This window comes from Pungitius pungitius, chromosome 3 (assembly GCF_949316345.1).
Source record: "Pungitius pungitius chromosome 3, fPunPun2.1, whole genome shotgun sequence".
NCBI lineage: Eukaryota > Metazoa > Chordata > Actinopteri > Perciformes > Gasterosteidae > Pungitius > Pungitius pungitius.
Window position 1 is genome coordinate 5,442,539 of NC_084902.1, and position 16,335 is coordinate 5,458,873.

At 42.2% G+C, this 16,335-nt stretch overlaps 1 protein-coding gene and 1 long non-coding RNA gene across 2 annotated transcripts; one reads left to right on the forward strand and one right to left on the reverse strand.

The window, feature by feature from the left end:
• Positions 1-2,567: 2,567 nt before the first annotated feature.
• On the reverse strand, positions 2,568-10,249 carry LOC119214609 (uncharacterized). The gene is made up of 3 exons (XR_005119986.2): positions 9,499-10,249; positions 4,188-4,282; positions 2,568-3,601 (listed from the first exon to the last, which is right to left on the reverse strand). It is a non-coding gene; the product is annotated as an uncharacterized LOC119214609 (long non-coding RNA).
• Positions 6,298-16,241, forward strand: scn2b (sodium channel, voltage-gated, type II, beta). The gene is made up of 5 exons (XM_037466450.2): positions 6,298-6,571; positions 11,091-11,251; positions 11,344-11,560; positions 12,129-12,321; positions 13,476-16,241. Exons 1-5 carry the CDS (start codon positions 6,499-6,501, stop codon positions 13,504-13,506), a joined length of 675 nt encoding a protein of 224 aa, XP_037322347.1. The 5' UTR covers positions 6,298-6,498; the 3' UTR covers positions 13,507-16,241.
• The last annotated feature ends 94 nt before the right edge of the window (positions 16,242-16,335 follow it).

Sequence of the window (16,335 nt, forward strand, 5' to 3'; positions counted from 1 at the left end):
ACTCATCATCTTTCTCCTCCTTGACTAATCTCCAAATAAAGCTGCGAATGTTAGCCCCTAAAATCCTTTCACTTTGAATTTTGTTAGGAAAAAAAAAAGACAAAAAATCCCTGGAGAAGAATAAAAGAAGGACGACGGCAGGCAAAGAAAGAGATGAAGAGACGAGGGCTTGCCAAGTCCTGCTGAGACCTCTTTGATAGATGCAGAGGGTTTTTTTTTTTTTCAAAGAGGGAGTTTGGTTCATTTGCAAATCTCTCCGCATGGGCTGTGAGCTTTTTGTGTGTCTCTTTGCAAGTGACTGAGCCTTTTTCTCAGTCATTGTGCGCATACTGTATGTGCGTACAGTATGTGCACACATCAGGCAACCGCTGAGCTTTCTTTGTACCCCGAGTGCATCTTTGGAAGAGATAACAGTTTTTGTTCTTTCTGTCATTTGCTTATTTTGGGGTTGTCCTCGTTATCTGAAGGCTGGAGTCCTCGTTGCATAATCTGTCTTGTATCCTTAAAAGAGACATCAGATTACCTTGATGTTTAACAATACTGCAAATTAGGCTTACTGGAATCCCACCACTAAGAAGATTAAGCCTTCCTTTTTTTTAACTATTATGAAAAATAAGTGCAGGAAATGTGAGATTCGACAGTTCCTTTGCAAAAAAAAAAAAAAAAAAGCTGGCGAAGTTTGGGAGGGAAGTGATTCAATTCTGCTACTGGAGAATGGAGGACAAACAGGGTTAGCTGCATATTTAATTACAGCCATTATGCACTGCTCCATCCAGCATCACAGAGAATGAAAGGAGAACCAACACTGCTAATTAGAGAAGAAATGCAGCCGTGAAGAAATAAAGAGATCGATGTTGGGGGAATTAAAGGAGCTACTGAGGTTTTACACCAGATTTTGGATGCTTGTTATGACGTGCTTTGGACATAGTTTGGATTAAAGTATTTGTTTACTTTCACAAAAAAGTATCTCACTGCTGACAGGGCAAACTCCAACACTCCAAACTTCCAACACACACAATAATAATGGCGTTCCAATCACTTGCTGTGGAACTTCAGACACGTTAAACATAAAGTAACCCAAACTACAGACTACTACTACTGCGTTGGAAGCTGCCATGGCCCCGAGTGTTCATTTGGGGACATGCATTGTGCTTCACTTGTCTTCACGTCAGCTGTGTGTCTCATGTTATGCCCTAATGAGTGTCTTGTATCCATGAAGAACTGTGTACGGGAGGGTGGGGGCTGCTTGCCGATCACCAGGTAGGTTCCTTTACTTTGAGCTCAGCAGTTAGCCGCAGTTTGAACTCATTCAGACAAAGTGAGATGAAGGAGCATGTTCTGTGAAGGAGACGGACAGATGTACCACCTCACCTTGACCGATCAATGGCACGTCTCCTTGTTGTCTCATTGAACATTGATACTTTTATCAGTTATTTACCTGTCTTTCGTCCCCCTTCCTTCTGTTCTCATGTGTCTTTATCTCTTTATCTCCATCCTTTGTGCCGTATCTCACTTGTATTCTTTATCCAACTCTAATGGATTCTTTCTTTGTGTGTTTTTCAGAACTTTTTCCCCAACTGACTTTTCTTTCTTTTACAGCCCCCCCCCCCCCCCCTCCTCCCACCCCTCCCTTTTATTTTATTTCTCTCTTGCTTTTCTTTGCAGCTTTTGTCTTCTCATCCTTTGGTTAGGAGGACGTGGTATAGCGTCATGTCTCAGGCCACTGGAGGACTTTTAGAAGTCAACAAGAGAGAGAGAGACCGCCACGGTCTCCCGGGTTCCTTCACACACACACACACACACACACACATAAATGAATACACACACACACACTAGTAATAAGCTCCCAAATTCCCCACAAAGAGCTTCACTCCCACGAGGCAAGATGCCACAGAGAGAGAAAAAAAAACAAAGACTCTCCTTCTCCTCCACTCCTCCGCTGACTGTAGTCCTCGGCTGGTCTCTGCAAACATGGAGAGTGATCAAAGAGTCCGCGGTGTCAGAAGCAAGGGACGAGACGGACGTGTGCGGAAGACGAGATAAGGAAGGGGGGGGGGGGTCAGAAGAACAGAGCTGTCAATCCAACATTCCATCAGACTGGGTGGAGCTCTTATCCCGGTGATGCTATGTGGACGTCTGAGCTTAGGGTATCAAACCTTCTGCCTGGTTGTCCCCCCCTGGGCTTTTTCTGAATTATGGGGGGGTTTTCTGATGAAGAGAAAAAAAAGAGACGAAGACAGGGAGATGTTTGCCAGGTTTATTCAAAACGACCCTTTTACGTTTTAAAATGTAGTTGTAAATGGTTGATAATAATTGGTGGTTGTTATCAAAGATAAATGTAGGGAGCATCAGGTGGAGAAACATGTGGTCATTATCCTCTTCCACTCTGAAAACATGCACCGTGCATTCATATATCTTTAAATGTGTAAAATGAAATATGTCTTCTAATATTAGCATATCATATCTAATTGCCTTTGAATATGACATATGATATATACATATATATATATATATATATATATATATATATATATATATATATATATATATATATATATATATATATTGGATGAGAGTGGACTTAAAATTGAAAAGATTTCATCTCATTAGGACAACTTCCACAGACCAAATGTAGGACCTTTTTTTCCCTTTTGTTGGGAGCTTATAATAATGCTTTATAACTTGCTCTGTACATTGGTTCAGAGAGAAGTCTCATCAGTAATGTTTAAACATGAACGTTTTATTCCAAGGCGTTCATCTGTGAATGATGGAGTCACAGCACCCTCCTCTGGATACAAAGATAAGTACATTTACAAATGTGTTTTTAAAACTGTTTAATGTGTGTGTGATTGTGAGTGTGTGTGTTTTTACACATATACAAAATAATGAGAATCTTGTGTCTTATTTAGACGATGAATCTGGTTAACAATTCATTTTACTTGTGAGTACTTGTGAGCTAAATAAAGCAGCAAAATTGAGAAACTGCTAAACTGCTCCCGCTGTCTGAAATTTCCGAGTTGCTCTTCCTTCTTCTCACTCAGCCCCTCTCTGAGGTCCTCAGGGTGCAGAAAGAAATAAGAAGCCCAACATCTGAGGGATCAATCCCATCATTCGTCTGCATACAACTTTACAATCACTAAACCAGGGCTGTCAATAGATTAAAAAGAATTCACTTTAAAAAAACGTGCAATTAATCACACATTTTCATTCATTTATTAATTGCAAGTTGCGTTAACTGCTTTAAAATATTTTATCGCAAAAATTGACACATTCATTGCATAGATTCACACGTTAATGTTGACAGGCCTGCATTAAACTCTGGTGTATTGTGTATTTCAACACTGTGGGATTGATCACTTCATAATTAGTCAAAAGCGTCAGTAAAGAGCAAAAAAGGGTGGAAATATGTCACAACAATGTACAACTTCAACATAAAACTGTGATTAAAGCCGACAATAAAAACCCCAAAAGTTGTGGCACGGTTCCTTTATTGTAATAGATGTTTTTTTTTCACCGTTACAGGTACAGTTTCTCATGACATACTTACTTTGTCCAAAATCAGGTGCCAGATACGTACGAAGATGGTCTTCTAAGGTTGGTCCTTCAAGAGAGATGAAGAACAAACCCTGTCCCTGCTCATCCTCCCAGAACTAGAAAGTCTAGTTTGTCTGTTTTACTGAAAACATTTCTGACATGAAGTTCCATGAAAAGCAATAACTTGAGTTCAAGTAGAAACATTTCAGAAGGACATGAATTATATATATATATGTATATATTTATGTGTCAAGCTGTTGGTTTATCTATCTGTCTTTTGTACTTCTCTGCCTCTCTGGTCACTGAGTTAACTTCACTCCCCCCGGTCTGTGTTTTTTTTTTTTTCCCCTTGTGATCGTCTGCCTTGTTGTCTGCCTTGTTCCTAATGGTTCCCACCTGTGTCCAATCACCTGCTCCTCCCAGGTCTATTTAAGCCATGTGTTTGTTTGCTGTTCTTGATTCACCCAGACACCCAGACTGGTATATTTAGACTTCCCTTTGACCCCAGATCTTTGAGTTGTCTAAAACCTGGGTTTGAGCTTGAGTCATCTTGTTGCTAACCTGACATATACATATATATATATATATATATATATATACATATGTTGAACTATGTGACACCTTTGGATTGTATTCCTCATCAGACCTCTTACCTCTGATTGTCTGTATTAAATAAGCAACAGTCAGCGCAGCGGTGATTCACTCTTCTATAATAACCCTGCTGCCTAGCAACCGTGGCAACGTCTCTCTGCAGGAAAAAACATGGGAGAGAAAAGGGGGGTGGGGGGGACGGGAAGGAAGGGGACAGTCCTTGTATTATTTCATTAATATGCTTTATTACAATGAGTAAGTCACAAGCTTGAACCCTGATTCACTGGTTGCTTCGGTAGCTCTGTAAACACATTAAAGGACAGCCTTTAGAAACTGTGCGTGACCAAAGTGTGTGACTACAGTTCATCTTGCGTTGTGTTTATTACCTGTGTGGTTTGGCACATTGGAGACATTGTCAATCTCTCATTGACTCCAGTGTTGGAAAATTTGTCGCGCTGTCTGGTTCAGTGTGCAACCTTTACCGTCAACATCTGTGTTCTGATGGGACTCGGTTTTGTCAAATGGTGCCCATAAATAACAATACAGCGGTTCCACATGAACTACACATTCATGCTTCACGCAGTCAGTCATGGGATTATTTTCATTTTGGACACATTACGAGCTCCCGTGTAGCACCAGCCTCAGGCCAAAGAGTCAATTCAGAACCCATTATTTCTTACACTAACTTTGTTTGATGGTTGTAACCAATCATTGTAGCATATTGTGGGTGCTTGGAGACAGTATTTACTGTACTAGTGTTAGGATATTTGGAATTGTTGGGTGAAAACAATTACCACATCTTACATTTAGATGAACGTAAATGATCTACTGGCTACATACTCCATACATTTGCATCATTGCGCATTTGTTACTCAGCTCATATGTTTGATTGAATGTGACCCACAAAATGGCAGCAAAATAAGCACATATTGATTATGTTGTATGTGATTGGTGCACAGAGAAAAGCGACATCACCCTTTACCACAGAAGGTATCTTTCCCAAACGTTTCTGACTTTTTGCAGGAACAGTGGTGTTCATGTACAGGAGCTCAATGCAGGCGGACAAGGCAAATAAGCTGTCAATATTCCTTTAATAATCCATCAAAGCATTCCTAGCCGACGGGGACAGGAAACGAGTGGACTGTGTTTAAGTTGACATGCTTTAACAGTGAAATTGGAAGTTCCGCCTTATGTGGTTGTAATACCAACCACAAACTGGCTGAAAAATCCGAGCCTATTTTTCTGCCTCCATACTACTCCCATAACTATGTTTTCAAACCACTAAGTGCTTCTTGCCTTTTAATTGACTCCTGTCTTCCTGTCTTAGCATAATTGAATCTAATGCTCCGCTCTTTCCTATACACTGCATGCCATTTTTTTCCCTTGTAAAATTAGTCCGCTCAGGAGAAATATTGAGTCTTCGCCTATGTCTCAACTCAAGTGTAATCCAGCCGTGAATTCTATCAAAACCCCACCCTGAGTAAACCTGTAGGGGACAGATGGTTGGGTGAAACCTGTGACCACCAGTTAGTCAATGCCTTTTGTCTTTCCTTTTCACTCTCATCTATAGGAGGATGGAAGGAGGAACGGATTGAAAGAGGGAGGTCGATACGGGCCCTGCTTAATTTTCTGTTTGCCTGCACGGCAGCCTTGTTCTTCTGGGTAGGGCCTCCTCATCTGCATGACCCCATGCAGACATTATTTAACCAAAGCCCATGACAACGTGATGTTACATGCCGATTCATTAAGGTCCAACATACAATAGCTGCGGTGCAGCCTTGAATAGATGTTGTTGTTTATCTTACATGATTAACAAATAGTCGGTTGGATCGTCATGTTTACACGTTGTCACCCACGTGATTTTATTTAGTCGTTAACTTTTATTTTAAATTCCTTTTTAATTGTTTATTCTATATCACCCTAGCCCATAGCCTTATATTTTATTTTATACACGTAGAGTTAAACTGTAAATGTGTAAATTGAACACTCTAGGTTATCTTACTTGTCTTGTTGTCCATTGTCTTACTGTCCGTTGTTATGCACCAAACGCCATGAAAAATTCCTTTATGTCTAACATGTAACATGTCGGCAATAAATAGTCCTGATTCCTGATTCCTGGCCCTTCCATCTCGTTCCAGCTGCTTCCCGCCCCGCCCTCCCTCCTCACTCCTCCAGCGAGCCGACAACCACGAGACCAACCATCGCGAGGCGTCAGACAGCGTCAGCCATGAACTGCCTCTAAAAATCCCCTTAAAAAATAACAGAAATATTTAGGATTTTAATGCAAACAATAACAGCCGATTTGCTGCTCTTTTTTCCCAGACCTATTTTACGGGCCCGTCTTTGTTCAAAGCCGAATAAGAAGGAGAGAAAATGTCTTCCCCGGCGCAGGAAGGGAGGACCGGCGTCCAGCTGCTGAGCGCGGCGCTGCTGCTGCTGTTCTCCGGTAAGAGCATCCCTCCAGACGGCCTCACATACGAGGACCAGCGGCTCAGCAGCATGGTAGCACCCGCAAACCGCTGCAACCTGAGGCCTGTTCCATCATATGTGACTGTGTGTGTGTGCGGGGGGGGGGGGATAATGGTTGTAATGGGATATCATGGTTAATTGTTATTCCAGCGTGTCCCGAGTTTATTATGAATTATGGTCTGTTGTGGTCATGCCCCCCCCCCCTCCCTCCCCCCTCCCCACCTCTCTCCCCCATCCATAAGTCTCTACTTAGCCTTTATTGACATCAACATGAAATCCCTGGAGCATCGCAGCCTTTAAACGGGATTCGGAAGCAGGACTTTGACAGAATGCACATTTGCTCAGTGTGCACACAAGAGTGACCGTGTAGACCGCAGCGGGTCTGTCCACATTATAGGGGCCTTGTTTTCAGGAGCAAAAAAAACAACAACCCATTAATATTCGTGAACACATGAGGGGGCCGATGTGAAAAGCAGAAGATCCAAGCCGAACCTCTTCGTGCTCATTTCCAGATGAAAAGAGATCAAAACACGCGTCCAGTGGATGATCACACGAGGCATAAATGCAGATTTACAATCGGGCATTATATAAATACCCATATTGTTGTGTAATATGTCAGCATTGAGCTTGTGTAACATACACTCAAGTTGCAATCACCAATGATTTACAGGGAAGCCACTCCTTCATCATGCAAGAAGAGATCATTCAGTGGTTTAACCAATCAGTGGGGAATGAGATCAAATGCAAAACAGTACACGTTTGTACACCTTGATGGGGACATCAAATGTACGTCCAAGTCCAATCTGATACCTATGAGTGAGGAGATCGGTGCGTTCCTCTTTTATTCTCATTACTTATCCAAATAAAAGAATAGTGAAGGGAACACATGTTGTGTACGCCCTTTCAGAAGAACACCAGCTGGACTAACGACACGTTTCCAGTATCCCCGTCGACTTCTGAGGACTGGTGAAGCCGTCTCCCACCATGATGGTTCCAAACCTGTCTTACAGTTCAATCCAACCGCCACTAGATGGCAGCAGCGCGCTGCAAAGAAAAGGCAGCTGCTATTCACGCACTGGCTCCTGGAATTATTCAATCAGAAGCCCAAAAAACTGGCCAATTCAGTCCCCTCTTCAGTGTGCGATATTATTGCTGACGACTTGTAAATCCTAGTTTGTTCATAGAAGTAAAGAAAGTATCAGTAAATTGACTTTCCTTTTCTCATCTTGGCATTTAAAAAAACCTTAATTTACATCAGTTTACATACTTTCCAGACTAATGACCTATCTGTTATTTTCATTTACAGTCCCTTGGCATCCCTTTATCATTAAAGGCTTTTATTAAGATCAAATGCAGGAGTTTTGAATTAGTTGTATAAATCAATCTTGAAAGTATGATACAGCTGCTGATGTTTCTCATCGTTACGATGTTCAGATGGGCCCAGTTTTCTCCCCTTTGATTGGTGAACAGAAACGTCACTGATCCAAACCATGTGACTAACGTTTAACACACTGCCTTTATATCTGTCTCTATTCACTCACTTCACTTTATGTGGGTATCCATTCATGTTTGTATCCATTCAAACCCTTGGAAGGCTTTTTCAAAGTGTCACCCTAGTGTTTCCTAAAGCACCCAGACAATGTGACCCTATCAGAAGTAGACACGACACTGTCACTAATGCATAGCACGGACAGAGTGAATAGAATAGAAAGGTCAATATAATTCCACATGTGGAAGACAATGGTCCTATTTTACGCCTGCAATACCACTTTAAAAGAAGGTCAGTTTCCTGGATCATGGGCTCCTGTCTGTGGTAACATTACATTAACTTACCACATGATGATGCTGTAGTCCATGCTATTTTTCATTACTCCATGAAGTTTGGGGCAGATTGCTTTACTTGCTTTACTGGTCCAGTCATGAAACCGTCTGAGGATCTGTGTCCCCTCAGGTCTCTCCCTGGAAACGATTGGTATCGACTGCTCCCCTGTTGTGACCTGAGTGTGCTGCAGTGTGCAGAATGCAGTGTGACTTCCCCTCAAGCAGGGGGCACTAGAGCTGAGTCCCTCTCTAACGGATCCTATCGGCACAAGACGTATAGCCGTTTCGAGGGCAGCATGCCGGGGCTCAACACATCCCCCACAAAACATCTGCCGGCTCCACAGGCTTTGGTCGGTAGCTTTTTCAACAACGCCGCTAATGCTGAGCAATGCTGACCAGCCGTCTCCGTTGTAACAAAACGGTCCAACAGGAGAAAGCGCGGGGGCGCCAAGCGGCAGCAGCAGAATGATTGTCCAGTTGACGCTCTCCATTTCCAAATAATTGAGTGGGGGCACTTTCAGGGGATTGTACAGCTCAGTCCTGGTAATTTATCATCTGGGGAAAGCAGAGCCTCCAAATTCTGCCCCTGAAGCACCTTCACATCACTTTTAGATGAGACCTCGAAAGGCTGCCTGTCCTTTTTCTCATCAGCTGATTCCTGCTCAAACTAATTTTCAAAGTTCACTGTTTTATTTATTGAACCTGTCATGACTAATCCAACAATTTGTGATTTGGGGAATCATCTTTTCGGCCAATGCATTTGTGCTTACAGGATGACAATAACTGCTTACAGAAGCCGTGGAGGCTCTCTTAGACATATTTTACCTTTCTATTCTTCTATTTTTTTTAAATGCGAACTCAAACAGCGTGGGCGTCAGGAGCACTCTTGCTGCAGGTTGTTACATGCATATATACATACCATCTGCTGGTCTGTACTTGCATCCTTTGACCCATGTGTCAGTCCATCATTTTACACAGTTATCTTCCTGTCCAGTACCCCGCTGTGCTGTGGATAGCTTTAGGTGCACACGTACACGAAAAAAGGTGGACACACACAGAGAAAAGATGACATAACAGACCTACCTTTTTTTTTTCTGCAATGACCTTGTTGGAGTAGGCAACAATGGAGGGAAAAACAAGTGCGTATGAGAACGAGAGAATGATGGGCTTGGAGGGGGGCAGAGAGTGTAGAGGGGGAGAAACCAAATCTCATTTTCACGGTAGTTATGGGACAGAGGACGTAGGAGGTGCGGCAGGCAATGAGGCGAGGGGGGGCAGGGGGGGTCGAGGATGCAAGAGGAAAGAAGGAGGGGGAGGGATCCAAATCAGGGAGGGAGGGAGGGAGGAGTCACATGAGGCTGCTTCACTGCAGTATTTCATCTGTTAGCAAGTCTCCGTCTCTCTCTCTCTCTCTCTCTCTCTCTCTCTCTCTCTCCGTCCGCGTCTTCCCATTTCTCACCATGCAGAGGACTGCTGAGTCAGCAAAGCCATATTCAAAAGGTTTCTCACGACGTGTTCAAGCGTTTCTGTAGCAAAGGCACCATGACGGCATATGGCTTACGCGTGTGTGTGTGTGTGTGTGTGTCTCAGGGTCTTTGGGGGTTGAAATATGTTTGCTGCGACATTGAAAAAGCTTGCATGCCTCAATCACTTCTGACCATTAGGACCTCGTAGGAGGATGTGTGTCGATGTGTGTGTGTGTGTGTTTGTGTCTAATCAGAAGGGGGAGTAAGAAGAAGCAGCTGCATTAAAAAGACACCTGACTGCAGTGAACTGCGCACATGGGAAATGGTGCATGCGTGTGCGTGCGTGTCAATTATGCATCCGCCCGATGGTGGGGGGGGGGGTGCAGAGATTGCATACGTGTGGGTGTGTGTGGTGCAGAGAGGCAGGCCTGTGGAGTGGTGCAGCAGCAGCGGGAAGGGTGCCAGAAACACCCGACTGCAGAGGAAAGAATGGTGCAGAGTCCCGTCACACACACACACACACACACACACACGCACACACTGAGTGAGAGGCACCGATTCTGGCTGGGGCGTGAAAGCTTTGACGTGATGTTAGAAGGGAGGAGGAAACTTGTTATTTCATTTCAAGTTACATGATATGCAGTTGTATGCTACTTGTCTTTCTAGGATGCTGAAATGTAGAATACGGCTCACTGCAGCAGTCTCACTGAGTATTTGAGGCGACATGATCACGAGAGCCAATGAAAGGCTTTTGTGGTCTTCCAGTTCTTCCATAAAATGCGATCACTTGATCAGCTGTGATCAATTGTGTGGCGTTCACGTGGATCGCCACACTGACATTGACTAATTCCATTTAATTCTACTTTTTTCATTAGGGCCAAAATGTTTTAAGACCGTGACACCAAAAAAGTCACCAGCCCCGAGTTTGATTGATATCATACCATTGATAACTGACACATTGTGTATTAGACTGCCATCTGTCCATCATCTTTTTTTTCTTCTATTTCACATCTGCTTTATCAATGGAAACGTAACACGAGGGTACATCGATAAACAATATAACTTGCTTCCAGTACCCTGATTACCCTGATCATTCCATATATGGGTATGGGCGTAATTGGTTTTGATTACAGTGTATTCAGCAGATCCATATTCAAGTAGAGACATTAACAACATTATTAACGGTGGTGTTGTTTCTTTTATTTACAGGTTGTTCAAGCATGGACGTAATCATGCCCAATAGCATCAATGCACTGAATGGAACAACCATCAAAATCCCCTGCATGTTTACTTCCTGCTATAAGATGGATCCAAACATGTTTGTGATGAACTGGACCTACCAGGAAACGCTCAATGACACTGAAGAAATGGTAAAAGGGCCAAAACGTTAAATAGAAGGTGTCCACATTTGAAAAGTTTAGGCTTGACACAGAGTCTCTCTCCCCCTCTCTCTCTTTATTAGATCATGGTGTACCATAAGAAAAAAGGAATGGTGCCTCTGCGCTCGGACCGATTTGGAGAGAGGGTCACGTTTGCCGGGAACCTGGACAAGAACGACCTGTCCATCACTCTGTCCAATGTTCAGATCGAGGATGAGGGGATTTACAACTGCAATGTGAGGAACCCCCCCGACCGCATCACAGGTCAACATGGCATACAGCTCAATGTCGTCACCGAACGTAAGACGCCGAACCTCCACCTTCTTGCAGACACCGCACTGCATGAATCCTACACCTCGCCTCCACGACACCCACGCGCTGCACACCCCAAACCTCCACATTGACCCCTCGGCCGGCCAAACGCGCACACAAACCACTCCGTGCTAAACCAAAATCCGCATTTTCAAGGGAGAGGGATGCTTTGCACAAATGTATTGGTATATTTTGAAACTTTAGAAATGCTGTAATAATGTGTTTTCTGCTTAATGTGACATACTGCTTTGTCAAAAATAAATCATAATTTGCTTTTGCAGTTTGTTGAGCTCTCTCTGCCACTGTTGTTCTTCTGGGATAAACGCTTTACAGTAATCACATGTAACGTGTGTGTGTGTGTGTGTGTGTGTGTTTGCGTAATGTGGCATAATGGTGATGAGTCAGCTTTTTACCTTTTGATGACCAGTAAGAGGTCGAAGTCCCTCAGCATCTTTTTTTTCTGCACCCACACACACACTCTTAAAGCTTTTAGCCAGCATTTTCACTCGTCTGCATCCTATACAGACCGTTCAAGCCTCTCTTCTCCTCTCCTCAGTTCCGCCTCCGAGGGATTCGACCATTGCAGTTGCGATCGGGGCATCAGTGGGCGGAGCTTTAGCTCTGCTGATCCTTTCCATGTTGGTGGTGAAATGTCTCCGTCGACACCGAAAAAAGGAACTGATTTCAGAGGAGAAGATGGAGGAGGAGGACAAACTGGACGCTGAGGTTGTTGCAGAAGAGGGGACCAAGTAAGACATCTCAACATCCTAAATAGTTGTGGTCAAAAAAAAGATTCCAGCAGAAAAAAATCCCAAACTAGCTTGTGGTATGCCACTCTTTTTCATTCCCAGCGCCTGTTCTGCTGGCATCAGCGACACATAAACTAAATGTTACTTTTACTAGTCAACAGTGACTAGTAAAAATGACTGTTTTAATGCAAATCGTCTCATTTTAAATGACATACAAACATTAAACTAAAGCACTTTTTTACACTTGCATTAATCTGTCCATAAAACCTCTCTATGTACGGGTAGGCCTCATGATAACATTAGCATCCCTCACATGTTTTGGTTATGATTCATCATTATCTTTATTATCATTATCCACGTGTGTCTTTGATAATCAACTATTTTGCAAATTAGGATTTATTACTGACACACACACACACACACACACACACAGAGTTGCCAACTTGCTGACATTCTCCAATCAGCGTGTCTTTCCTTCCCCTCTCTTCTCTCTGCCTGCCAGTGGGCAGAGTGTGTGTGTGTGTGCGTGCGTGTGTGTGTGCGTAAGCTGCATGTTAATAAGGACGATGGGATGATCATTTCAAAGGTGCTTGCACTGCCTATTATTTAAATATCCGAGTGGTGTGGACAACAGTCTCTGTCCAAAATATAACTGACATGAAAGAAAAAACATAACTGTCTATGTCACTATACCACAACTCAAACCTTCCTCCTCTACTAACTAAAGCTAACCTGTTGCCGGGCAACTCTTCACTTATATCTGTAGACAACCATAGCTGGGTCATCTGATAGAACTAGCGCCCCCCCCACTGCTCATGTCACCAATCTGGACTTGATCGACATGCCTGCTACCAAACTACATTCTCACAATTAGTCTCAGTTATTACAGTAAAGTCAAAGCCAACAGAACCAGAACCTTTATTTATCGATCTCTCCGTCAAAAGAGCACCGTGGATGTGCAGTGTGTTAAAAACCTAATGCATTTACAATATATGTATGCATGTGTGCAAGCCGGCAGTTTCTTTGTGTCTCTTTTATTCCTCTCTACCTGCAGGATTCCTCTCTGGAAAAGTGTATTTCTGGAGGCATCAACCGAGCGTGTTACAAGCAGAGGTCTTATGATGTCCACCCTTCTTTCTTCTCTTTTCTTTCAGGCATAAGAACTCCCTGCCCGAAGACCTATAGTGACCACTTCTTGGATCGTTGTCCACTGATACTTCCGTTCCCTTTGCATGTGTGTGCTCGGGTGTGATTGGCTGTTTCTATTTGCCTGTGTGAGATGCGTCTTTCTTTCCTTGAAATAAGCCAGGGAGCATTTTTCTGCAACTTTCCTGCTCAACACATATTCCTTTTTATTCGTAGCCACAGGTCAATATCGGTGGCCATTTGTTTTGGTTTAACATCCTGAGAATCCAGTGTCTTTCAACACAGCCTTAAAAACATGTCTCCGTATTGAAAGTATCAATTTAAATGCACAGTTGCAGTTATACACAGAGAGAGAGAATCAATCCTCAGACTCGCCCCGCTGATTTTCTTGCAAAAAAAAAAACACACTGCCCTGCATATTCAGTGGAATGTGTTCATTTCCACTGCTCAGGAGACATTTTTCACAGCAGGCATTTTGACTTTTCAAATCAGGAAAAAAGCACAGGTGTTACTAATAAGGCGGTTTGTATTCTAAGGCTGTTGGGAAAACAGATCTTTGACATTACAATGGTCAAAATGATGAGGATGAAGTGTACTCACCATTAAATAAGTCTTTAGTCCGCTCCATCGTGTTTTCTCCCTCCATACTAGATGCTCTGCAAATGAACAACGGGAACACGGGATAATGGGCTCCATATTGAAAAACAAAGAAGTTACCTTTTGAAATGATTATTTAGTAACAACATTATAGTAGGAAATAGCTGAGCCCAAGCTTTGAAATACTTGTGTATTTCAGCAGTAGTGATATCGTCCACTCACAAGACGTGTGCGCCCACCCAGGCCTTGTAACACGCAACACGTACAATATCTGTGACTGCAATACATTGTGCACTTATTTGCACACATTGCATAGACACAATTGTCAATGATAGCGATGTGCTTTCCTCCTTGAACGCTTCACCGCATAAACAATGTTACTGGGTGGAAAGGACGCCGTTAGAAATCAAATTACTGTTGATACATGACAGTATTTATGTCAGAAACATATCAAGGACCATGGAAAAATCTCTGCAAACACAATCACGTAGTTTATGCGAGTGACAACATTAAATAATAATAATGGGAGAACTTAATAAAACAGCCACAGTTATGTAGTTCATCCTTATATAAAAATATCACACGCACAGTAGCACAGGGGATCAAATTAGGACACAAGATGCTTGTGGTCACGACTGACAGAACGGTGCTGAATTGCAAATAGGTAGAATCATCTACTTGGTCAACTGAGAGCATGTACAGCCTACAATACTGCCACGACTGCATGTCCAACAGTGCATATCAAAAAGTAGTATTAATAGCATGATGAATTAAGAAGTGCAATCATGTTCTGTCTAACTGCTTGATTACATTGATAAAGCCGCAGCAATGTGAGTCGGTCAAAGCATGTTTGATCTTTCTCACAAGTAGCAATCAGGTGGCGCTATTTATCAAATATTATAATACCAGAATTCTATTTGGATTTCATTTTGTTTAATGCCTATATATTTTTAGCTTGACTTTTTTTCAATTTAGAGGTATTTGGTTGCACAAATATGAGATTCATCTGCCCTTGTTATGTTCTTAAAAAGATCTGCTTCCATTGTAGCTCCCAACTGGAGCCCAGTTTATAGAGATAAAAAGAGAGAGATTTTGAACTGAGCCATTGTACCTCAATCAAAATGTGCTCATTTAAAAAAAGATTGTTAAATAATGTTTATGGAAGTTTTAAAACTTGCATCTTTGCTCTGTTTCCAAAATAATGCCTTGATCTCATCAGTGGTGTAGCAAAGATGTATGTTTTTTTTTTTTAAGCTGAACTCATTTATACTCATTCTAATATAATCATTTTAATGAGGGCATGCGGATGGGATGGAGGCGAGGGAAGCCTCATGAAGCGCGCTTTGACAAGGTGTCATATGGGAAAGTGGGACTGTTGTAGAAACCTGGCATGACGATTGTATGGTTCAATGGGAAATATTTGTGAGTGTGTCTTTTTTACCACGTCTTTCGTCGGAACACCTTAAATGTAAAAAAAAGAAAAACAAGATGTATCTTGACAAGATTAATATTAATGTCAACTTTTACATGTTGCAGCATGTGAGCTTTGTTCTACTCTGAATGTTGTTTTAACTATGTTGTGATGAGAGTTGCTCTTCCAAAATCCGGAGACTCTGCCATTTTTTGTTTCATATATTTATTTATTTTTAAACTGTGTACAGGCCTTTGTTAAGGCCTATGACCTAATGAGGGTATTTGGGGTTTTATTTGTTCTTGATTTAGTAATTATAGGGGATGTATTGTTTGATCAACATTGTCATTTACCACAATAATGCTGTAAATAAAAATAGGATGGTGATGTATTGAATTAGTAGTAATAGCTCTGGACACGTCCTTCTGGGTTCAAACCCGTTTAACTCACAGGCTTTGAGCATGTGGGGCCAACTGAGCGCAGTTTTTAACAAGGAAGGTTTTGTCGGCAATATAATAGTTTGATTACCTTTATAATGTATATACTTTATTTCAGAAAAAATGAATAAAAAGATGAGTTCTGTATGATACGTATATATCATTGTGCATCACTGTTTACCATCTCTGACTGTGGGTTTGCCCTCAGTAGTTGATCTTGTACCACTTTAACTGTTAGTGAACACCAAACTAATGCTTGCACTTTGCTGCCTTTGAACATGCAGCTGTCATTACATTGTGTATTTTGAATAAAGATGATGAAAGGAAAATGTCGCAGTTCTCTGTATTTCACTTTTCATCCATCTGTCCTTTATCCATGTCACATTGCTAAATAGGCAGACAGCTATAGCAAGCCACCATTTA